A 24970-nucleotide genomic window follows, 5' to 3' on the forward strand; every position below is an offset into this window, starting at 1 on the left:
AGTGTATGCAAGGTTCTGGGCATCTTCTGGTGGGCTCAGGGAAACTGAGAATTGGATTGTCCTCTCTAGTATATTATGAAGTTGACCATTTAAGATGATGGGTCTCTGAGCCAGAGCCTGAGAATTACTTAATTTAAAAACAGATGAGAAGGTGGCACCTGGGTCTTTTTAATCTACTTCCACTGCACATGAGGAGATGAAATAGAACTGGTACTACTTACAAGGGTTTATAAAAGTTGATTTTAGTAGGTCTGTCCTCTGAGCTAGGCAGAGAACACTTGTATTTTCAGGTATTACCCGAATTTAAGCAACAGATGTGTTCCTAAAATTAACTAACTTATTTGTTTTATGATCATTTGTTCAGCACCCAATAACATCTAACTTTCAAGAGCTTATCCTATATACATGTCAGGCACCGTGCTAGGTGCTTTAAAAGCATCTTTCTTTTAATTCCCCCAGAAATCACAAGATGATATTAATCCAATGACAGAGATGAGGAAACTGAGTCTTAAGGAAATTAAGACTTCTTAATTTCCTCCGCCCGTGGGTCATACATCTAGTAAGTGGCTGAGGTGGGATTCACACTCATGCATTGCTTCTTCCTAGGGTAGAATCCTTATTCAGTATGCTGCCCACTATGTGCTAGATGCTACAGACACAAAGATATCAAGCAGATATCACCACCCAAGTGCAGTGCTAGAGACAGGCACAGGAGATTAGGGGAACATCAAGGAGGGCCACCAACTCTTTATAGGTGTTTAGTGAGCTGGGAAAGTCTGAGGAAGGAGGGTTGAGCTAGGTCTTAGAGGAAAAGGAAGTTCTGGAAAAATAGAGTGGACACTCAGTTGTTCTGCCAGCCCGGCACCATGCCTGGGAATACCATCCCTCTTCTTTTGGGAACCTTCCCACCAAGGGATTCCTCCATAATCTTACAAAATCCCTGATTCTGGTTGATTGGTTTAGCACTAGATGCCAACCTAAACCAAGGCCAATCAAACCCAAACTCTGAACAGACATCCATCCTTATCTAGTGGTAGAAGTTGAAGGATGAAACCCAGGGGCTATTGGGAGCTGTTTCCCAAGTGATTTTCTTTTGGGATCAGGATGATCCAGACCTAGTTATCTAGAGATTTTAACCGGAAATATTGGATATGACCTCCATCCGGTTCCTGGCTTGGGCAGCCAGACCGGACTTGCAGGCTCTTGGAGGTCGCATCCTGTCCTTCCCCCGGCAGGTAGAGTGACTACAAGTCCCGGGATGCGCAGCGCTCGGAGTCGGGCGGGGGCCGGGCGGACCTCGACGGTGACGTCACCGTCCCGGGGCGGGCCAGAGGAGGGCGGGGCGGAGGGGCGGAGGGGCGGGTCGCAAGGCGGCAGAGCGCGCTGGTGCTGATGCAGGATGGCTGAGCGCGCAGGAGCCCGGGAGGTCTGAGCCGGGCGAGGCTCGCTCCCTGCGCATCGCCTCCTCCGCCCGCCGCGTGGTCGCGGGCAGGTGGGCCGGGGGGCGCTGGGCAGGGGCGGGGCAGGGCCAGGGCAGGCCGGTCTGCAGCCGGAGGGGCCGGAGCGGAGAAGCTGCCCACCTTCCCGGGCTCGGAGCGGCCGGGGCTGCTCAGCCGGCCGGGCTCGCGATGACCTGCTGAGAAGCGTCGTCGGAGGCTGCAGGAGGCGGCCTAGCTGTGGGCGGTGCAGCTCGCGGCCTCCTCCCTCGTCGTTCCCGGCCCCGGCCCCCCACCCATCCCCTTGCCCCCTCCCTACCGCCGGCCGAGATGGCGGATCCAGCCGAATGCAGCATCAAAGTGATGTGCCGGTTCCGGCCCCTCAACGAAGCGGAGATCCTCCGCGGGGACAAATTCATCCCCAAATTTAAAGGCGATGAGACCGTGGTGATCGGGGTAAGTGGCTGGGGCGTCTGCCTTCCCTGCTGCTCCGCGCCGCAGCTCGGCGCCCCGACGCCCCAGACGCAGCGGAGGTGTTTAGGCCGCCCCCTCGGACATTCCCGCGGGGCTGGCCTCTCGGGTGGACCTGACCAGAGACCCCTCGCCCCGCGCACTATGGTTCCCTCCCGGGCGGGTGGAGAGGCGGCCGGGAGCGGCGGGCCGGGCGGGGGTGGCGGGGGTGGGGGTGGGGGGCGAAGACGGGCTCGGCGCCGCCATTGTTAGCCGGGTGGGGGCCCGGGTGGGCCCATTGTTCCCCACGCTCGCCTCGCCGCGTGGGTAGTGTGTTCGGGTGACCCTCAAGCCGGGTGCCCAGGCCCCCTTTAAAGTGTGAGCTCTGCAACCCGCAAATGCTTCTGGGCATCAATCAATTCGATTTACCAAACGCCTTGCCTCTTCTTCTCACGACCTTAGCAAAAAAGAAAGAAAAAGGGGTACAGGAAAATTTCTAGCCGCGTCTCGGAGCTCCCGCGGCAGTGTAGACGCGGCTCCCCGCGGTGTTACACCTGGCTCCGCGCGCGGAAGGCGGAGGGTTGGGGGAGTACTGGTGGCCTCGGTGTCCCCTGGAGGCCTGGTGTGTCTCCCGCTTCCTCTCACGCCTGGCTGCCCTGGATGTGGAGTCCCGGCTTGATCCCTCCCCTCTGGGATGACCTCCCTCCCATGTCTGCAGACCCTCTGATGCGCCTCACGCTGGGTGGAGAGGAGGCTGTGTCCACATCTGTGGGGCGAGGGGGCTCAGAGCGCAGTAGCCCCCTGTGCCAAGAGCAGAAGTTACTTCGTGCGGCTCGGACCCCCCTCCCTCTCTATCTCCCTTCCCCACCTTTTCTCCCCCACCCCCTCCCCCTACTTAGCTCCCTCTCTGCAGCTGGGGCTGCTGGTAGGGGGAGGGAACACCAATGGATTTTAGTTCTTAAAGGAATCTGTCAGATGAAACAAACCAGCTCGGTCCCCCGCCCCTTCCCCGCCCGCTGTCCGTAGCGTGTGTGGCTGATGGTGCCCCCTTTGTATGCGAGCCGCGTGGGGAGGGACCGAGTTAATGGGAGCCTCCCGGTCCCCGCTGACACGTTCCTGGCAGCCTGCTCCAGGCTGCTGATGCAGCCTTCCCGTCCCCAGCATTGATTAAGTGATGTCATCCTGATCACTGAGCATGCTCCGACTAACCCCCTCCTCCCCTTCCTCCAGTGGCTGGTGTATTTAGGTCAAGTGATTGACAGGTGACAGTTTACCGAGGGTATTGCAGGAGTCCGCCTGGCCTTTCTCAAGCGCCAGAGGCCGACGTTTTCCAGCCCGGGCGGTCCCCAGCATCTTTGCCAAGGTTGTCTGCCGCAGTCGCAGCGAAGGGCCCTGGGGACCAGCAGGTGCCAGCTGTACCGTAAGGCGGGAGCTCTCCACGCTGGAGGAGCCTGGGCAAGGCTCTGGCCTCAGGGCTTTAACCTGTACCTGGCTTTAAAAGGCTGCTCCCTTTGACGACCTCTTCTCACCTCCCCATTTTCACAGTCATCAGGAACGTCTGACCTCCAAACGCTGTGTGGATGGGCGATCATTCTGCGAGCTGACCTATGAGGGCAGGAAAGCGGGGTTTTCTCTCTGTTTAGTGTTAAACTTGCAGAGAAGATATAAGCTACGATTATTGATGAGGAAGGAAATTCTGCAGTTAATGGCAGATAAGTGTTAGTGACATATACATAGGCAGTACCTGGGGCAGTTAGTGACTTATTTGGTTTACAGCTCTCAGCCAGTATCTGCCTACAGCCTGATCTGCTACTTTCTGAGCCAGGCTGTGGTTTAGATAGAGTGGGAGTTACTGGGGACATCTAGTCCCTGCCCCTTGGCTTGTAACAATTTTTAAACAAATAATTGTGCAGTACTGGAACATGTTCTGGCAACCCTATTTTTTTCCCCAGAGGTTTTGAAGAGCCTGAAGAAGTTTTTCTTCTCCCCTCCTCCCTCCTCCCCCATCCCCTTTCCCCTCTCCCCTCTCCCTTCTCCTCCTCTTCTTCTCCCAGAACCAATGAAGTGAAGTAATAAATCATCTTCCTTGACCTGTATGCAAGGCAGAGATCCTTAATTTTAGAATTATCCTTCTTTAATATGACATTGCTATGAGTATATATTTCCTTATCTAAATAAACATATTAGTGGCTAAACAAATTAAAACCAAGTCACCATATTAAATAAGAAGTTTAAATAAAAATCATAGATGTGAATATACACATTGCTTTTCAACTGTAAAGTAAGTTTTGCTCATCCTACTATAATCCTTTAATACAACAGTTTTCAGTTTTTCTAAGGTAAACTTTTTATTGAAATGAAGCATTCATATAGAAAACTGTTATCATAAGTATACAGTTGGATGACTTTTCATAAAGTAAATGCTCCCTGTAACCACCTCACAGACTAAGAAACAGACATTTTGGGACCCTAGAAATCCCCCTTGTGGCCCTTCCAGTCCCTAAATCCCCCTGCTTCAGGGTAACCACGATTCTCACTTCTGATGCTATTAGTTTGCTTGTTTCTTTTTAACTTTATATTACATAAAACCATAGAGTATGTTCTCTTTTGTGTGTGGTTTCTTGGGATTAAGTGTTATGCTTGTCAAATTCATCCTCATTGTTTTGTAGTATTCCATGATATGAATATACTACAATTTGTCTACTGACTGTTGATGGATATTTGGCTAGTTTCCGGTTTGGGGCTAATATGGCTAGTGCTGCTATGAACATTCGTTTATGTATCTTTTGGTGAGTGCATGTACAGAATAGAAGACTGCCAGATACTGAAGGGTTTGGGAGTTGGGTTGGCATGTGCCAGGATCCTTCCCATTCCTAATTGATAATGTGGCACTAAAGGAAATGAGGGTTCTGGCAGTCTGTATCATGCCCTAGGCAACGAGTAGAATGGTCCCAAGTCAATTCAGTTGGAGCCGGCTGACCTGGCTCAGTTGCAAGTGAAAACTGTCTGAGATGTACACAACCTTCCTTAGTTCTAGGGGCACAGACTGTGGATGACCAAAGAAGCCCAGATCATCCAGAAATATGTCACCTTCAAACAGAGACAAGTAAAGAATGAATTTTGGTGGAGTTATCTGTTAGTCCAAATTCAGAATCCCAGAAATTCTTTGTGTTTTTGAAACCGGGGTCATTCTTCCCCTTAAAGTTCTGTTTGTTATGGAGATATATTCCAAGAAAGAGATTTTACAGGTGGAGTTTCTAGATTTCTCTTTTATGAAAATGTCCTCTCTGGGAGAAATGTTCTCCATCACTCCTGCAGTTTTTCAGCTTTGTGCAAAGCTGTCTTTCCCTGACCACACCAGCCACAATCTTTCCCCACTTTGAACTCCTATAGCATTTGTTTTGTATATGATCTCCTAAGTTTTTTGCCTTGGATTATTATTAGCTTTGGTCATATGCCTAATGACATTGTAAGCCATGTTTAGAGACAAGAACTGTGCATATTTTGCTCCTTTATACGTCCCAGGGCTTTGTCTGTAGAAGGCACTTAGTAAATATTTATCGATCTCTTTGTGAATTCTGGAAACTTTACTTTGGTATATTTAACATAGTTTACAGAGTTTTTATTGGCTGTAGGCTGTGGGGAGTAGTTAAAAAATAATTTTAAAGATAAGTGCTGTTTCTCTGAGTGGGCCTGGTAAGATAGAATATATAATACTTAAAATGATATAAGAAAATTGGGAAAGAACTGCATTCAGCTTTGGCAAAAATTAGAAGAGCTAAAGATGCTGATGGTGAACTAGAAGTAGAGGGTGGGGGTGGGTAAGTGATTTGAAAAGAGGCTCCCTCCCATAACACATTAATTTTTCAGCAAAAATATTGGATTTACAGCATTTCTCAGAGTACTCCATTAGCTGCTAAAAGTCCTGGTGAGTCATCCATTACTTTGGGTTCTGCCTATTGGTTTTGAAGCAACTGTATTAATGGAAGCTCTCTGACATGGTGAGTTCTCAGTAAAGTTCTTTGAAATGGATTTTCACACTTCACATTCCTCTTATTGGGCTTTTCTCTTGTTTGCAGTCCTGAGAAAGCAGGTCTTGTTAAAGATGAGTGCTTCCTCCGGAGGGAACATAAGTTATGGCCTAAGAGCCAGAGCAAAACATCAGCCACAAACCCTGAGCTGGAAAGTGGCCCCAGTCTTCAGAAGCTTAGATTATTTCTTGGCAGTAGATGGATGGGGAAGGGGCCTGGAGACCAAATCCAAGCCTGAGTTAGGATTTTAGAGATTAAGTGAAGAAGTACAGCTACACCTTAAAACTTTTCTTCTTTCCACAGTAGTGGTCTTCCAAAGCAATAACATTAAAACAATTTTTTCAAATTTACACGCAGTAATACCACTTTTTTTTTTTCTTTGAGACTGAGTCTTGCTCTGTCACCCAGGCTGGAGTGCAGTGGTGTGACTCTGGCTTATCGCAACCTCTGCCTCCTGGGTTCAAGCAATTCTCCTGCCTCAGCCTCCCAGGTAGCTGGGACTACAGGCGTGTGCCACCACACTCAGCTAATTTTTGTATTTTTAGTAGAAATGGGGTTTCACCATGTTGGCCAGGCTGGTCTTGAACTCCTGACTTCAGGTGATCCACCTGCCTTGGCCTCCCAAAGTGCTGGGATTACAGGCATGAGCCACCATGCTCGGCTTGTTTCCAGTTTGGTATGATTATGAATAAAGCTGCTATAAACCTTTGCATATAGGTTCTGTGTGAGTATACATTTTTATTTCTCTTGGGTAAATACCCAGGAATGGGATTGCTGGGTTGTAAAGTAACCATACGGTTAACTCTGTAAGAAACTGCCAAACTGTTTTCTAAAGTGGTTGTACCAATTTGCATTTCCATCTAAAAGCAGTAACATTTTAAACCAAAGTAAGTTTATTTAGTCACTTTGTCTAAGTGCATTCTCGTCTAGTAGTGTCAGGATGTATCAGTTCTTCATTCCTCTGTGCCCTAAATTCAGAGATGTTTATATCACCTGAAATGGGTTAGTGGTTTCCTTCACATGTACCCTGTGAAATCATGGACTGAGGGAACATCATAGAGAGCTGTAATCTGGCGTGTGTCACTGAGGCCACTCACTATTCACAGTAGGCACACAGTCAGTGAATGGGGTGGGTAGAGGTAGCAGGAAGGGTGAGACAAAACCGAGTGTAGATTCACTAGCTAAAAAAAACCCTAGTTTTTTTTTTTTTTTTTTTTTTTTTCAAGTTGCTGAGCTTTCCTGGGCATGAGTTTTCTTGTATTGAAAGTGCAGATAATAATTACTTACCTCACAGGGTCATTTGGATGAAATGAAATGAAGTGGTGAGAGAGTGTCTGGCACAGAGAAAATGCTCAATAGGCGCTGATTACCTCCTATGTCTCCTGTTCCCTTGGTGACCTTCCTCATGTCAACATTAGCTTTGGCCCCACAAATTAGTGCCCTCTTCTGGCTATCCCCTGAAAACCCTTCTTGCATTACCATTTCTTAGGCATTTGTTCACCCCATTCTCCTGGTTGGAATACCCACTGTTTTCATCTATTTCTGGTATTTCTAACTATCCTTGAAGGCAAAACTCATATTTCATTTAGCTCTAGACTACGTTAGCTGTTCCTTTGTGATCATGCATGTTTGTGTGTGCGTGTGCGTGTGTATATCTTCCCATGTAGCTTTTTTTTTCTTTTTTTAATTAAATTTTTGTCTCCTTTACTGTAGTTGTGTAGTTGCTTAGTAAATGTATCTTGACTGAAGGTTTTTTTCCCCCCTTTCCCTGCCTGAAATCAAGACTCCATAAATGCCAATTTCTGCATTTCTGTAAATAACTTGGGTATCACTGGAGACTTCCCTCTGCCTCACCTGTGCTTGTCTGGCCCGACTCCCCTATTTAATGATGTTTTCCATTCTCAGCTCTTCTTCCCATTCACAGTTGGAAACCTCCCCCTACCTTTGATTTCCCTTTAGTCCTTACCTCAGGTTTCCCACCTGTGTCTACTTATGTAAAACAAAGCAAAAACAAATTGCCTACTCCCTAATGGTTTCTCTTGAGTTCAAAAAAATAAAGCCCCTTGACAGATCCAGTCTCACCTTACTTTCTCCCAGGTTTTTTTTCATAAAGTTCTAATTTTGTGGCTGAGAAAGCTCTCCCCATAACCCATTTGCTGCACGTCAACCAAGTTCCTCTTAGTAGGAATTGAGTGGTTGAGTTTGAGGTTGTTTGTAAATATCATGGAGAACTCGGGAGAAAACTATTTTAGATTCACCGTAGCGTCTTCACAGCACCGAACCTGAGGGTGAGTCAGATAGCCAGGATGAACTCTGAGCTCTGCCACTTCTTATCTGTGAGAACTTGGGCAAATTCCTAAACCACGCTGAGTTCCAGTTTTCTCACCTGTAAAATAGAGATAACAACACTCTCCACTGTCTAGGGCCGTTGTGTGCTAAGCCCAGTGGCTAGTCCACGGCAGGCATCCAGATAAGGCCCAGTAGTGCTTAGTTCTCTACACTGTTGTCCGGCTGATTAATCTTGGGAAGGTGCAGACCCTTCAGAGGTTCCCCTGTGCCCTCAGGTTGGAAATCAGATGCTTCAGTAGGGGCATTCCAGGCCCTCCATACTGCGGGCCTGCCTACTCCCTAGCCTTACCCCTCACCCCATATTTCATCTGTGCTTCTGTTCCCCCTCAAGAAGACTAGGCTGCTCAGTGCCCATCCCTTTTCCCTCAGCTGCTCACATCAACCCAAATGCCTGGGGAGACTATCCTCAAAGCTCACCTGCATGGCCTGTGAGCTTTGGAAGGGCATCCATTCGCCTTTAGACTCTCAGCCCACAATACCTGCTCTGACACTTTTTCTGATCAGCCCCTCTCTCCCCATTCTGCCAGCCAGGTGGAATCAGCCCCTTCCCCCTAAGCATCACTGTACTTTGCCCTTCCCCAGTAGAGCATTTCATTTATTTGGTAAATCTGTCCTTTCCTCCAATTAGGCTGAAAACCTTGAGGGCAGGAAATTGTGTCCCATTTATTTCTGTCTCCAAGACCCGGAACAAGGCCTAGAACAGAGTAGTTGCTCAGTATAAGACGTCTTTTGAAAAAAGTGAAAGGGTGCTGACCCTCCTTGGCTGTCAGAGTTTGGGGTTATTTGCTTGGATTGTCACTTTGACCTCTGTCCAGCTCTGGCAATTTGTCTTTCCTCCTTTAGACATCTTTATGGTTTTGTTATTATTCTCTTAAAATAGCTTCTTTTTGTGTATGTGGGGGTCCCAATATGTTGCCTGCTCAGTGAAGAAAATTTAGACCATGCAAAAAATCATAAAGAAGGTAAAAATTACATTTTGGCCAGGCGCAGTGGCTCACACCTGTAATCCCAGCACTTTGGGAGGCTGAGGTGGGTGGATCATGAGGTCAGGAGATCGAGACCATCCTGGCTAACATGGTGAAACCCTGTCTCTACTAAAAATACAAAAAAATTAGCCAGGCATGGTGGCGGGCACCTGTAGTCCCAGCTACTTGGGAGGCTGAGGCAGGAGAATGGCGTGAACCTGGGAGGTGGAGCTTGCAGTGAGCTGAGATGGTGCCACTGCACTCCAGCCTGGGCGAAAGAACGAGACTCTGTCTCAAAAAAAAAAAAAAAATTACATTTAATTTTACTAACCAGAAAACACGATAATTAACATTTTATTGTATATTCTAGTTCTTTTCTATTCTTACAACACACTTTGTTTTAAAACAAAGATATTTTATAAAATCTACTTTAAAACTGTTTTACTTAATAGTATAGTATACTAAACTAAATGCTGATGTCTGAAGTCTAATGTACTATACTTTTTCAGCATTCTAAAAGTTGCATATAATTTCATTATATGCCTAATCAATACTTTATTTCCTACTGATGGACCTTTGTTTTTCTGTTGGTTTTTTTTCCTATTATAAACAAAGGCACGATATAAACAGTAGTCCACATACCTCCTTGTGGACTTGCCCAATTATTTTGTTAGAATACATTCCTAGAATTGAGATTACTGGGTAAAAGGATATACGAGATGATTTTAAGACACCCACCACAGTTTTTGAGAGGGAGCAATTTAGAAATAGCAAATTGTCTTCTGTTTTATAGTCTCACTTCTCTGCTCACCCCAGGGAACTGCTGCCAGTTTGTCTCATAAAGCATCCCTTCATATTCGAGCTAAATTAAATTCTTACCGAGGGTATGTGCTTCGTCAGGCACTGTTAACCCCCAGATCCGGAACATGGCAATGCCTTCAGACTTATAATGTAAACCATAGGATTTTGTAGGCTGTCTCTTGTCAGTTTCAATATCCTAAAGGATGTTGTTTGTTGGAGGTGATCAAAAGCTAAATCTCTCTCTGGAGGCAGACAGAGACAGAGGCCAAGATTGTAGTCTTAGAGAAAAATAGGATGGATATACCCTTTCTTCTTGGCGCTCACATTGAATGGCCTGTGATATCTTCTGGGCAATGGTAAGCTGAGAAAGGAAAAAAACAGCCCCCTCAGAGAAGCCTTAGACAGGACTGCTTTTTCTCTCCCCGCTTGATTCCTAGACTCTTTTAGAAAATTTATTATATAAAATTTCAAACATACACCAAAGTAGAAAGAATTAAAAAAGTACTTATCAACCAGTTTTAACCATGATCAGCAAATGGCCAATCTTATTTTTTGTATACTCTCCTAACCTTTCTCCCCAACCTCACTAGATTGCTTTAAAGCGAAATCTTAACATCTCATATCTTTTGATCCACAAACTTCAATATGTATCTCTTTATTTTTAACATAACCACAATAAGACTATCACACATAAAATATTAACAGTAATTCCTTACTATCAAATACCCAGGCAGTTCTACTTTTCTTCTTGCAGTTGGTTTGTTCAAATCAGAAGGCTAGGTACTGTTCATTTCCAGCGAGGAGAAAGAAATGCTCATACATGTTGACCTTGAAACAAGAGGAGCCTTTTGCCATGATAGACTTGTCTAGTGTAGAGTCAGGTATGGTGGTAGAAGCACACACGGGGCCATCAGGGCTAACCAAGATTCCCAGCCTATCCCCCCTCACAATGGCCATGTCCTAATTGTTTTTTTTTTTTTTTTTTTTTTTTGAGACGGAGTCTCGCTCTGTCTCCCAGGCTGGAGTGCAATGGCACGATCTTGGCTCACTGCAACCTCCGCCTCCACTCACTGCAACCTCCGCCTCCCAGGTTCAAGCAATTCTCAGCCTCCCTAGTAGCTGGGATTACAGGCGCGTGCCATCATGCTTGACTAATTTTTTGTATTTTAGTAGAGACGGGGTTTCACCATGTTGCCCAGGCTGGATTCAAACTCCTGAGCTCGAGCAATCCACCTGCCTTGGCCTCCCAAAGTGCTAGGATTATAGGCGTGAGCCACCGTGCCCGGCCCGGTCATATCCCAATTATCCTTTGTAATCCACCAGTGCCAGTGTGTCAGGGTCACCTGGAAAGCTATTTAAAGAGCTTCCTGCTCTGTGGCCTTCTCCCTGCTGCTGCTTCACCTTGCCTTAGCTTGTGTAAGCGTCAGGGAAACAGGCAAATGCGTCTCATTTGTCTTCAGAACCCTGTCTTATTAGATCGCCATCAACTACATTTGGAGCAATCCTCTTAAGTGTGTCTAGGTGTATTGCATATTACCTTTTCCGCCAGTGCATACCCATCCTTGATGTGAACTGAACGCTGGAAAATACGTCCACAGAGCTGAAGAGAAAGCATATATGTGAGAGCAGAATTCAGCACAACACAGTATTTTAACGAAAAAGGTTTGTAGTTCTCTTTTTATGTTTCATATTCCTCTTCTCATTAAAGAAAAACTTTTGAAGGGAGATGGAGTTGGAGGAAAAGTGCAAATAAAAAACAAACCCCGGTGATTTATGCCTTTAGCATCTTTGGCTGCAGGGTATGTTCTTAAGAGCTGCAGATCACTAATAGTATTTTAGAAGCATTTTATTTGAAGATGTTCGTTACACAATTCTGTATTGACACATGGTGGGACTCTTCCTTTGTCAGGCTTACTCTTTTACTGGTCTCTCCCATTTCCAGGTCTTATTTTGCCAAGCAGTCGGCTTCAATTCTCTGAGGAGATTATATCATAGTTTTTCTCTGAACAACCTGTCTGGCACCTCACTCCTAAGAGATTATTGATTTTCACCTGGGAATCTGGGCACATAACAACTCCATCGATATTAGAAACTTTGGATAGTCATGGGGGAAGGGACTTTTGTTCCCCTTTTACAGCCACCTCTTGTCCCATAGACAGGGACAAATGCCAATCTGGTCAGTATCCAAACCTCTCCCAGTCCTGGTTCCTGGTGGGCAGGATCCCGAGTGAGGCTGTCAGTTCCTTCCTGCATCTGCCCTCTGTGACAGGCTGACCTCTGTAGGGTCTGGTTTCGTGGGATGGCTTCCAGGGCCGACTTTTTTCTCTCCCCTCTGAGTGCTGCTGAGGGGATAAGTTCAGCTGGCTCCACAGATTCAGGCCCAACTGGGCTGGTCTTAAGATTTAGAATAGGTTAGGCTGTAGGATATTGGGTGGGAAGGTAAGGAAATGGGAAGACTCCACATAAGCCTCCTCACCTGGGTCTTTGGCCAGCTTCCGTATTGGGATGACAGGTTTGGGTGACCTACCTAGGTGGTGCTTGGATACCTGGAGTATCGCTATTCTTGTGTAGATCAGACTTGCCCACCCAGCATGGAAGAGGCTGTTAGGGGAGGCTTCTGGCACTGGGTCCCTGGTACTAATGTCATCATGATAGCATCAAACCCCTCTAACTACTAATTGTTTGTTTATATGATATTTGTTGTAAAGTAGACTTTAGAAGGGAAGGAAGTAGTTAGCTGTTCCAGAATAATTAATTACTTCACTAAAAAACACAACCTGCTAATTATCTGTTCAAATAAGCGGGAGAAAAAACACCCAGACTCCCCTAGGATATATCCTAGAGTAACAGCACTTGCTTGCTCATGTGTTTGTTAAAATTTTCTTAATAAATATGGCTCTTGGTAAAGACTGGCTTGAGGATCTATTTGAAACAATGTTTTCTGGTCTAGACATTTATCCAAAAGAGTTTGAAAGGTGGAAAATATACACCTCTTTGATAGCTACTTCCTTAGTAACATTGCGCTGTCCAAATGGTAGCTGCACGTGACTACTGGGCACCGGTAATGTAGGTAGTCAAATTGGGATAAGCAGTAGGTATAAAATAGGCATCAAATTTCAAAGACTTAGTACACAAAAAGTAAAATATTTTACTAATATTTAAAAATATTCATTACATGTTGAAATGATAGTATTTTGGATATGTTAGGTTAAGTAAGTCATTAATAAAATGAATTTCACCTCTTTCTTTGTACTTCTTTTAATGAGGCTGCTAGAAAATTTAAAATTACATGTGTGGCTCACATTTGTGGTTGGCATTGTATTTTTCTTGGACAGCACGGCTCTAACATTTAGATATGATATTCTGATTTTTTTTTTTGCCTTTATTTCAGTTTCACTTTGATATATGGAGAGTCTATTGTGTGCTAAGCTCAGTACTAAGCATCATGGATTTACTATGATAAGACAAGATCCCCGCTATCAATAACCTAAGTCCAATTGGGGGAAAGCAAATTTTAAAAAATCGCTTCGTATCAGTGCCCAAAGACAAGTGGAAAGAAGACATGGGTGGAGCCAAACAGAGAAAGCACATTCGATTCTATTCAGGGAAACCTCAGGCAGAGGGACAATTTGATTCTTACTTTGAAGCTGGGGTAGGAATCTGCTTAGAAAATGTAAAATTTGCTTTTTTTTTTTTTTTTTTAATTCAACTTCCATTTTCGATGGAGGGGGTACATGTGCAGGTTTGTTACTTGGGTATCTTGCACCCAGGCAGGGACCATAGTACCCAGTAGGTAGTTTTTCACCCTACGCCCCCTTCCCGCCCTCCCCACGCTAGTAGTCCGCTTCGGTTACTTTGCACTTCTCCGTAGCTGCTTTACATGTTTGCGTTTTGAATGTTGTTGAGGAAAGATGCGAAAAAGAATGTGTGCTGGAGGCTGGACCCTCCCCGCCCCTATCACTACCCCTTACCCCCGCAGCAAGGGCTGCGACCCTGCGGGTCCCCGCTGAGCACCGCAGCAATTAAGTACGTGCAAGCCATTTGCGGCAGCGGGTTTGAGATGCATTCGTAGTGGGTGACATTGAGAACCCCCAGAGGCGACACGGGCGCCTGGTCTCTGAGAGGTGGCATGCTGCCTGCCGCCCTGGTGCCTGGCTGCCCCGGAAGGGGCCCCCAGTCGCCGGCCCCGGGAAGGTGCTCCAGGCTCGCGGCTCCTCGGGGGTCGCCTCTGCAGGCGGCCTGTTTCCAATTTCCAGGCGAGGAGCGACGCCGTGATGCAAATCTGCCACTTACCTTCTGTCACCATTCTGTCGCTAACGCTAGGAATGATGAAACCTCCTGTTCTGGAAATGCATTTCCCTTTAGCACCAGCGCCTTCTAATGAGGTCCCTCTGCCCCGCAGGACAAAAGCGCCCATTAGGGGGCCCTGTGGTGGGAGGCGGCCACTCCGCTTGGCGCCGTGAGGGAAACCAAGGAAACCGCCTTTGTCGCTCACAGGTGCCTCTTTTTGTCCTGGCCTCTGCTTGTGGAAGAGGTCACCTTGCAGGTGAAGGCCACACAGCTCTTTGGAGAAGGAGTCTGATTCTGTGCTGAAAAATCTCTCTTCCCAACCCCCACTCAGGTCTCTGTTGTCTGGGTTGGCACAGAATTGATTTTTTTCCTCCTTTGTAAGTGGCAAAAACGCTATGATGCTAACATGAAAGCAAGCAACAAACGCAGCCCTAATCTGCCCACCCTACATCTTCCATTTTATTTTTTCTATCCTCCTTTCTTCTTTTGGTTGGTGCTTAATATTAAAAAAAAAGTATATCCAACCATAGATATACAGTTCTGCCTTTTTTTCCTTTTTACCTAAATATACTCCATAAACAGTTTCCATGTTGTGTAATATCTTCATGTTTCTACTTTTCAGTGATTGCTTAAATGTCCATTGGGCTGATAGGTCACTGTTTGCTAACCCATCTCATTGTTGTTCATTGGGATCTCCACTTTCCCTTACTCTAGGTGATGGGCTAATGAGCATCTGCATGCACAGAGCTGTGTTCTTTTGTTGAATTGTTTCTGGAGTATAAATTCTCCAGAAGCCGATTTCCTGGAAGCAATGCTGTGAACATTTTAATTTGATCCTATGAAATATTATCCTATTGCTTTCCATACAGGGTCTACTGATTCCTACAACCATCAGGAATGTATGAGTGTCCCATCTGGTGGTTAATTCATTTTTGAAGTAAAGGAGATGAATCACTTGAAAATATTTGGAGAGCAATGGTCTGGGATTCATGTATCTTAGAATTTTTTTCCCTGTCTTTTCCTCTGATATATTTGAATTGTAAACTAATTGTATAACTATGTAGCAAACTATTTTAACTTGGAATATTGTTGCCAGTCAGCACTCTGGGGGCCAGGCTGGTGGGAGGGGAGTCTCCTGGGCTATATAGAGGGAGGAAGGACTTGGAGGGGTTGCTGTACCCCACTCCCCAACATCCATCAATTGGTGGGGAATTGGTTGGAGATGGTGATTTCCACTTGGGACTAACTCAGGGTTCTTCTCACATGCTCACAGATGTAATTATTTCTGCTATTGCATTGGATGAGCTTCAGACCTTTGGTATCCCAATAGCAGCACCCATGGGGATCCGTTTCACTTAGATGATCTGGCACTATGTTTGACTGCTTCTGGTAGGAATCCATCCTTCTTCTAGGAGGTGTGGTGACACACTTACAAGGCATTACTTCATGCTTTGATGGTTATGGATACTCAGGGATCCGCACGTCTTTAGTTCTGGAAGAGCTCAGCCACCAGGCACATCATCCTCTGGGCATCACTGGCAAGCCCAGGGGCTGGGACAGGAGAACCTGAGTAAGGTAAACAAAAGGAAAAGCAATATGAGGAGGAAATTAGGGTGGAAAAAGAGAGGAAAGGAATGCTGTGGGCCCCCTTTCTGGGTGCGTTTGTTGTCTTACTTTGGAAGACATGGCATGTTTCCTTTTCTACAAAATTTATTTTGAGTACAAAATGCTGCTCTTTATTGCGTAGGTTTAGTCACTCAAATACAGAGGTCCTTTTTGGTGCCTTAACTATCATGTTGAGTACCATTTACTTAAGAAACTAACTGGTTTGTGAAAAATTTACCTATACTGCTGTTATACCTATTTATAAGCTATAAATAATAACTTTTAAAAATGTTTAAATAGAGACACTTTTTGCATACAACTTAAAGAACACACAAGGCATAAAGAGAAAAGGAAAGATGGGATAACAGTTTCTACAGGGGAGAAAATGTATTCAAGATGATCACTGTTCCAGCCTGGGAAACATAGCAAGACCCTGTCTCTACAGAATATTTTTAAAAATTAGCCAGGTATGGTTGTGTGTACCTGTAGTGCCATCTGCTTGGGAGGCTGAAGCAGGAAGATCACTTGAGCCCAGGAATTGGAGGCTGCAGGTAGCTATGATTGCACCACTGCACTCCAGCCTGGGCAACAGAGCAAGACCCTGACTCTAAACAAAAAAAAGAGCAGTGATCACTTTGTGTGAAAGGACAAGGAAGCATGTGAGCCACTTTTGAGAGGCCTGAGTATAGAGGAGAGAGCAAGGTGGCTAGAAAGGAGGGGATTGGATGTGGAGGGGCTTGAAAGAGGGCTAGAGGAATTGAAATTTGATTTAGTTGAGTTGGTATTCCACTCTATCCTATAGCTGGATCAGAAATACTCCCATGAGACATTTCTCCTTAAATGTTGTATCTTTTGACCTCAAATAACCCTTTTCAGGTTCCCATGAGGTGGGTACTGTTGAAGTTTGCATTTCACAGTTTTATGGCTGGTAGCCCAAATGAGTTTCAACTGTTACGTGTTCTTGACTTAGCATCCAAAAGGATAAATATATGAATATCTTATTTAATTAATAGTTGGAGGATGACATTGTTCTGGCTACTGGTTATCATATATATTATATATATAGATCACCAGATTTCAAGGAATTGATATATAATGAAGTATGCATAAATTAAGCCACATTTTAGAAGTAAAGTATAATAAAGTAATTGAAGGCATTTTTCTGTTGGTATAGATGTTCCCTGGAAGAATTTTGCATTGTGGGTCCCATTTGGAATATTGCATATTTCAAAGTCTCCTGAGTGTACAGTAGTAGTTTCATGTCTGTTGAACTTGCTTATCATTTTGAGGGAAGAGGTGGTAGAAAACAATCCTATAAATGGCTTAATATGGGCAAAATTCCTTTAGCACTAAATTTCCTTCCAGAAGATGTAATTTATTCAGGAAAGTGAATATGGAAGGTTGGAGAAAAGGTGCTTTTCAACCTGGATACTTAGGAGGACCATATTTAGAGAAAATCCTCCAACCTTTTTAAGGCTAAGGATTGCTTCTTCTTTTTTTATTATTATTATTTTTTTCCTATTCACGTCACCTCAAACCAGACACAAATCTAGGCATTAATGTGTGCAGTATAAATATCAATTAATCGAATGTCTTGATTAGCAGAACTGCAGACAATGTATTACTGCTCTTCTCACAGACCTTTATGGGACTATTTCATGCAGAGCAATTTTCTTCTTACACCAACAAAGTCATATTCTTCCTCGCTTGTGAAATATTGTAATTCTAACAGTGTAGTGACAACACTCTAAATAAGTGCTTTACATATATGAAATCATTCATTTTATTTTTATTTTTTATTTATTTTTTGTTTTTTTGAGACAGAGTCTCACTCTTGTTGCCCAGGCTGGAGTGCAATGGCGTAATCTCTGCTCACTGCAACCTCCACCTCCCAGGTTCAAGCGATTTTCCTGCCTCAGCCTCCGAAGTAGCTGGGATTACAGGCATGCACCACCATGCCTGGCTAATTTTTGTATTTTTAGTAGAGGTGGGTTTCACCAGGTTGGTCAGACTGGTCTCAAACTCCTGATCTCAGGTGATCCATCCCCGTTGGCCTCCCAAAGTGCTGGGATTATAGGCATGAGCCACTGCATCATTCATTTTAATCTTCAGTATGACCCTATGAGGTAACTGCTCTTGTCATTTTCCCTCTTGCCATTCTGCAAATGAGGAAACTTGGGCATAGAGAGGTTAAGCAAGTTGCTGAAGATCACAGAAGAGTAAGTTGTGGATCCAGCATAGTAGGCTCCAGCATCCTTGCTTTTAACCATTTGCTATGTTGCACCTAAATTTTGGTTCATACCAGGAATTGAGAATGTTTGAGTGCGCAGCATTTTCTAAACTAGAATTTCTCCGAGGCACTAGTTCTTTGAGATATTACCTGATAAAAGGATTTGATGTCAATCAAATGTGATAAGTGTTGGTCTCATTCTCTGCCTCTTGGAGGCTGCCTCTTTGAATCAGCAATCCTGCAGTAAATGGAATAAGCATACCTAGCTTTGTTGTTCCCATTAGCAACCGATTAGACTGAGACATAAGTTTGGGAACGACTATAGGAGAAGAGAGCTGTAAACCTGGGCTATACTTAAAAGTGGAAGAATTTTTTCCGTCTCTGTTGCTTGCCCTTGCATTCATCTCAAATTATGTATGAAGTCCCAATTGGCTTCTCTGTCATGCTGTGATTTCCATCTGAAAGGCTGTTTAGGACCTTCCATAGAATGCAGTGCCATTCCTCTCAGGGTGTGGTGCATTTACTTGGAAACCTCTTAGGCTACACTTATGAATGTTTAGATGTACTATTAATCCACATGGACTTGTCCACAGAGAAAGGATTATGATGCCTTTCTTGTAAAAACCTTTATTTAATCTCTATTCTTCTCTGTCTTAAAAATGTAGAGATTTATGTCTGCGTCTTAGATTTCTAAGTCCATCTGCTCATTCAGCCACACTGCTAAACTGTCTTCTAAAAAATTTTCAGTAGATTTTGAAAGATATATCATGAAGATAATTTTTTCTTCTTCAAATAATGACAGTTTTGTTTCCTTCTTTCCAGATGTAGACTTTTACTTTCTTTTTTCTTATCTTATTGCATTGGATTGGACCTGCAGGACAGTTTAAAATAAAATCAGTGATACTTAGAACCCTTGTCTTGTTCTTGATCTTAAAACAAGGTTTGCTTTACGTTTTTAGTAGATATTTATTGTCAAGGTAAGAAAGTACAGTCTATACCTAGCTTGTTTTGTTTTTAATCACAAATGGATCCTGAAGACCTTGACTGGCTCTTGCTTGAATTGCAGTAGTCTTGGAATACAATTCCCTGTTTCCTTTCTACTCTTTGGTCTCTTTTGAACACTGTTGCTAAACTCTTCTTTCCGAAGTGCCACTCAGATTATGCCAATTCTCTGCTCAAAAACATGTAAGGCTTTTCTTTTGCTCACTAAAATAAGTTTGAACTCCCCAACTTGGTTTCTGTGATTCAGCAAACCCCTCCACACTATGTTCCCTTTAGCCTTTTGCCTTGATGACTGTACTTCGCTTCAGGACTCTGCCTTTCTCAAACCTAACTATCCATTGTGTCCTAAACTCAGTCTGCACGTTCACTCGTCCAAGCCTTTATTGATGAGTTTCCCTCTTCTTCGAGTGCCATTCCCATCTATCTGTGGCTCTAAATTTGTTCTCACCCTAGAAACTCACAGTGAGGTATTTCCATTTCTCTTTAGTCGCTTCCTTCTTGGAATTATCCCACTTGGAGTGTGAGCTCCTCTCAGGTCAGGGTTTGCTTGATTTATTTTCATATTCTCAACACATGATTCCAAATGGGTACACATAATACATGATAAAATGAATGAATGAATGAATATTTCTTGTGGCACTTACATTCTCATTTTCATGATTATTTTTAGTCTCATTACCTCCCTACATCCCATTATCACTTCCACCTGAGGACTAAAGAAGCTGCCTACATATTGCTTTTGTGCAATTCACCGTCTTTGGACCAAACTGCAAATGCAGGCATTTCTTAGGGGAGCACAATTCATTTATCTTACCTTGAAGCAACTCACTGTTTAGTAGAGGAGACAGATGGATAGAAGTGCACACACACACACCCCACCACACACACACCCCACCACACACATACCCCACCACACACACATACACACACTGGGAATACAGTACCACTGACAAGTGATTGAATAGTACTAAAGGATTATGGAGCATGAAACACCTTTAAGGGTGGGGCAAAGTGGTTTTGCAGTGGTTTCATAGTAGTTTGCAAAGTGGTTTCATTTTCCACAGAATGAAAATAGTTTTGTATTGAATATCCAAACTCCATTATCTTCTATTTAGTTATCCAGTTGGCAGTGCCAAAAGGAAAGAAATTAGAGATTCACTAAGTACAGAAAATGATTGCCTTGAAATGATTTCTCCTTCTACCAAAATGTAGAAGCCACATGTACAAAACACCTTTCTCTTTTTGCAACTTGCTAGTCATAAAATTATTTTAATGTGAAATAAAAGCTGGCATCATAAAGAAAGAAAGGTCCCAGAAGTTCTAAATTGAAGACATTAGTATAAATGGACCACACTTAAAATTCTATTGATAGTCCTCAGCTCTGAAAGGGAAATGTCTGTAATTTACCTAAATTGCCTTGAAATGAAAAGAAATAAGAGACTTCCTTCCTTGGATGTCTGTTTCCTGGTGTTTTCCTTATAACCAGGCTATAACCAGTGATTGAATTATTATTACAACCCTGTAGCGATTATTTTCATTTCAAAAGAGGGCAAGTTATTTTCAGCCAAAGCTTACATTTCAAATAAGTTTAGTACAATATATATATAGGGTGGGAGGGAAGATTAAAGGAAGTATAAAAGTAATCACAAGTGTTCAGTAGTTTCTTTTTACTTTTTTTCTTTAATTTTCTTTCATTTTTATTCCAAATATTATATAAACATTTTAGGTTGATTTACAAAAATTCAGAAAGTTAAGATTTGGAAAGTAGAAATGCTCCTTACCCCCTCTCCTCTCCCCAAGAATAAGTATGAACTGATGGGCATTAGGTTATTCTAACACCTTACTTTTATAAATTCTATTCTAAAATACTTACTATATATAAAATAATATATATAAAACAAAAAATTATGAGATGTTCTAAAGAAATTAACACCCATGAGGCCACCTTCTGCTTAACATCACTTTACCAATATGCAACCCTCCCTTCATCTCAGCTGTTATCCCCCTCACTCTGAACAGCAAGCACTCCCTGGAATTTTGCTTTTTTTGAGACGGAGTCTCTTCCCAGGCTGGAGTGCAATGGAGTAATCTCAGCTCACTTGCAACCTCCGCCTCCCGGGTTCAAGCGATTCTCCTGCCTCAGCCCCCTGAGTAGCTGGGATTACAGGTGTGCACCACCACGCCCGGCTAATTTTTGTATTTTTAGTAGAAATGGGGTTTCACCATGTTGGCCAGGCTGGTCTCAAACTCCTAACCTCAAGTGATCCGCCTGCCTCAGCCTTCCAAAGTCCTGGGATTACAGGTGTGAGCCACCGCGCTTGGCCCTACTTTTATCATTCTCTATGGTTTTATGGCAAACATTTTTTTGGCCCTAAATGATAGATTGCTTACTTTTTTTTGATCTTGAATCTCCAAAATATTTATAAAAATACTGTATATATTTGTCTGTGACTTTTTTCTCTTAACATTTATGTTTCAAATGGTCAAAAAACATAGCTTATGCAAATTCTATTTAATATAACTAGCGTATTAGTTTGCTTGAACTGTCAAAACAAAATACTACAGACTCAGTGGCTTAAGCAACAGAAATTCATTTTCTCAAAGTTCTGGAAATTGAAAGCCCAAGATCGAGGTGCCAAGGTTGGTTTCTGGTAAGGGCTATCTTCCTGGCATGTAGATAGCCACCTTCTCACCGTGCATGTCTTCACATGCCTGCTTTTCTGTGTGACACACACACACACACACACACACACAGAGATCTGGTGTCTCTTCCTCTTCTTATAAGGACATATGAATCCTATTGAGTCAGAGTCCCACCGTTATCACCTCATTTATCCTTAATTACCCCCCTGAAGGCCCTATCCCCAAATACAGTCACATTGGGTGTTAGGAATTTTGCTAACCTCCAATGTGGGGCTTCAACAGTTACATTTTGGGGTGGACCCAGTTGTGTCTATAACAAGTAGCATATACTAAAGCCATTATATGCTGCAAGGGGGTTGAGAGATGTGAGAACTCAGACCCATCCTCTGAAGCCAGGAAACCCATCCTCAGCCCGTGAAGGGTTTCCTGGCTTTTTCCAAATAACAAAGTTTAGATTCCCTAGAAGAGAGCTCTCAGCGAGCCCTCCTAGAGAGTGGCTTGTGTGAGCAGTGAACAACACATACGTGAGCTAAGCCTGCAAACAAAGGAGTAGAGAGGCCATGTCAGCAGCATGCCAGCTTTTCCTGGGGAGGAGTGGACATTATTGGACCTTGAAGCCTGAGTATTGGAAGATGCTTGGATATCCAGCTGCTTCTTTCACAATGGGGTGGATGGCTACATAAAAAGAATTCTACAGCAGTCAGACCATTTCATGGACTGCCTCCCCTCTGGAGCATCACGATGCTGATGTGTATCCTGTTTTATTCAGTGAGAAAAGAGAATCCCAGGCGAATGTTTTGGTAAGGGATTGAGAGTGTGCTGGAACAGAGAATGAAAGGGAGGTAATTCTCTTAGCATCATTATGCCTTGCTGGAACTGTCTGGGACAAAAGACAATAGAAACCTAAGAAGTTAAAAATTAGGCATTTGGAACTGAGTTTTTGGTAACTATCATCCTGTGAAAAGCTAGCCTATTCCAGAATTCTGTGATGAGAACGTTTTTAGTAGAGCAGCAGTTTTCCATTTGTTTTTGACTATGAGATCATGATCCTTCCTCTCTCTCTCTCTCTTTCTTTCTGATGGAGTCTCTGTCACCCGGGCTAGAGTGCAGTGGTGTGATCTCAGGGCTCACTGCAGCCTCCAGCTCCCAGGTTCAGGCGATTCTCCTGCCTCAGCCTCCTGAATAGCTGGGATTACAGGCACTCACCACTACATCCGGCTAATTTTTGTATCTTTAGTAGAGATGGGGTTTCACCATGTTGGCCAGGCTGGTCTCAAACTCCTGACCTCAGGTGATCTGCCCGTCTTGGCCTCCCAAAGTGCTAGGATTATAGGCATGAGCCACTGCGCCCGGCCAAGATCATGATTCATTTTAACAAGAAATACAAATATATTGCAACTTAGCACACAGACACACATCTGAAATAATAGTTTTATGAAGTGACACTGTTAATATATGTGATGTCCTCTAATATTTTCTATTCTACTCTGTCCCATTTTATTTTTTAAAATGCTGCTTATGATCTACTAAGTTTAATTCATGAACCAGCACATAGTAGACTAGGGTTTCTTGAACTTTTGGGAGTTATTATAGCTTCCTTTCAAAAATTGAATTTTCCCTAGCTCATTTGAAGGGCTGAAGGACATCAAAATCTTATTTTTCAGCATTCTCTAGTCCTGCTCAGCTCAATGCTCCACCTCACAGACATTATAAAAGTATGCGATATTTATTAATGCAATAAATATTTTTGAGTCCCAGCTCTGGTCCAGACACTATGCTAGGTACCAGTGAAATAAATTTTCCAGATTAGTGGCATGTTTGTTAAGTGTGTATAGAATGCATTTAAAAATCATCCTGTGAGCCAGGTGATGTGGCTCACACCTGTAACTCCAGTACTTTGGGAGGCCAAGGCAGGTGGATCACTTGCAGTCAGGAGTTTGAGACCTGCCTGGCTGACATGGTAAAACCCTGTCTTTACTAAAAATACAAAAATTAGCTGGTTGTGGTGGTGTACACCTGTGGTCCCAGTTACTCAGGAGGCTGAGGCATGAGAATCACTTGAACCTGGAAGGCGGAGGTTATAGTGAACCGAGATCATGCCACTGTACTCCAGCCTGGCTGACAGAGTAAGACTCAGTCTCAAAAAAAACAAACAACAACAACAAAAATCATCCTGTGTGTTCCAGGGAGAGGTGGTGCTGGCTAGCAGAGAAAGCTCAGGGTTTGAGGGAGTGGAGAGGAGTTGAGCCCTGATTTGCACCCTGTGCCTTCCTCCCATCAAAGACTGGCTCTGAGGCCTCTGCATGTAGATCACTGTGGGAAGTCCTGTCTTTTTCCTAGCCCTCCCTTCCTGCCAAATGTCCTGTCTAGTCCACGTAGGAATGGAGACCTTCAGGCACCTAGGGAGTGGAAAGTCCTAGATTGAGAGGCTCTCTCCAGTCTGAAAAAGCCAAAGTTGCCAGTTTCCTGCAGTAGAATAAGCAGGCTCATGTTGAATGTTACCACCAAACCGATCATTAAATGCAGAGGCCACAGAGCCCTGAACTGAGTATCTCATGAGACAATTCTCATTTCCTCTGTAGTAGGCAGAATAATGGCCCTGAAAGATGTCCACTTCTTAATCCTGGAACCCGAATATGTTATGTTGCATGACCAGTGGGAATTAAGGTTGCAGATGGACTTATGGTTGTTAACCATTTGACCTTCAAATAAAGATTGCCCAGTGCAATCACAGGGATTCTTAAATGGGGAAGAAGGAAGCAGAAAAGTTGAAACCAAACTGATGGCCTCATGAGATTTGATGGGCCATTACTGCTTTAAGGATACAGAGGGGTCATGCGAGCCAAGGAATACAGGCGGCCGCTGGAAGCTGGCAAAGGCAGGAAAACGGAATCTCTCCTAGAGCCTCCAGGAAGAAAGCAGCTCTGCAGGCTTCTTGACATCAGCCCAGTGAGACTCAAGTTGGACCTCTGACATCCAGAACTGAAAAATAATAAAATTTTGTTGTCTTAAACCACTAAATTTCTGTTAATTTTTTATAGCAGCAAAAGGAAACGCCACCCTACTACATAGTATTATTTAATTTTTTTTACAAAGCAAACACAAGTTTTTACCAGAAGATATCTGTTCCTGTTAGAGAGCAGCAACGAATGTTCATGAGCTATTCTC

General features: G+C 43.9%; 1 protein-coding gene and 1 long non-coding RNA gene across 3 annotated transcripts in view; one reads left to right on the plus strand and one right to left on the minus strand.

The window, feature by feature from the left end:
- The first annotated feature begins 1375 nt into the window (after positions 1-1375).
- The window catches only part of KIF5C (kinesin family member 5C), a 151360-nt gene continuing 127765 nt past the window's right edge, over positions 1376-24970 (plus strand). Inside the window, exon 1 of the mRNA XM_009443445.4 lies at positions 1376-1892. Coding sequence (XP_009441720.2) covers positions 1767-1892 — 126 coding nt within the window. The 5' untranslated portion in view covers positions 1376-1766. The remainder of the gene's footprint in view (positions 1893-24970) is intronic.
- The window catches only part of LOC107973790 (uncharacterized), a 28830-nt gene continuing 28458 nt past the window's right edge, over positions 24599-24970 (minus strand). For both annotated transcript variants that reach the window (XR_010149751.1, XR_008546601.2), the window contains exon 2: positions 24599-24784. This is a non-coding gene — a long non-coding RNA (uncharacterized LOC107973790). The remainder of the gene's footprint in view (positions 24785-24970) is intronic.

The sequence above is a fragment of the Pan troglodytes genome, chromosome 13 (genome assembly GCF_028858775.2).
Source record: "Pan troglodytes isolate AG18354 chromosome 13, NHGRI_mPanTro3-v2.0_pri, whole genome shotgun sequence".
In the NCBI taxonomy this organism is placed as follows: domain Eukaryota; kingdom Metazoa; phylum Chordata; class Mammalia; order Primates; family Hominidae; genus Pan; species Pan troglodytes.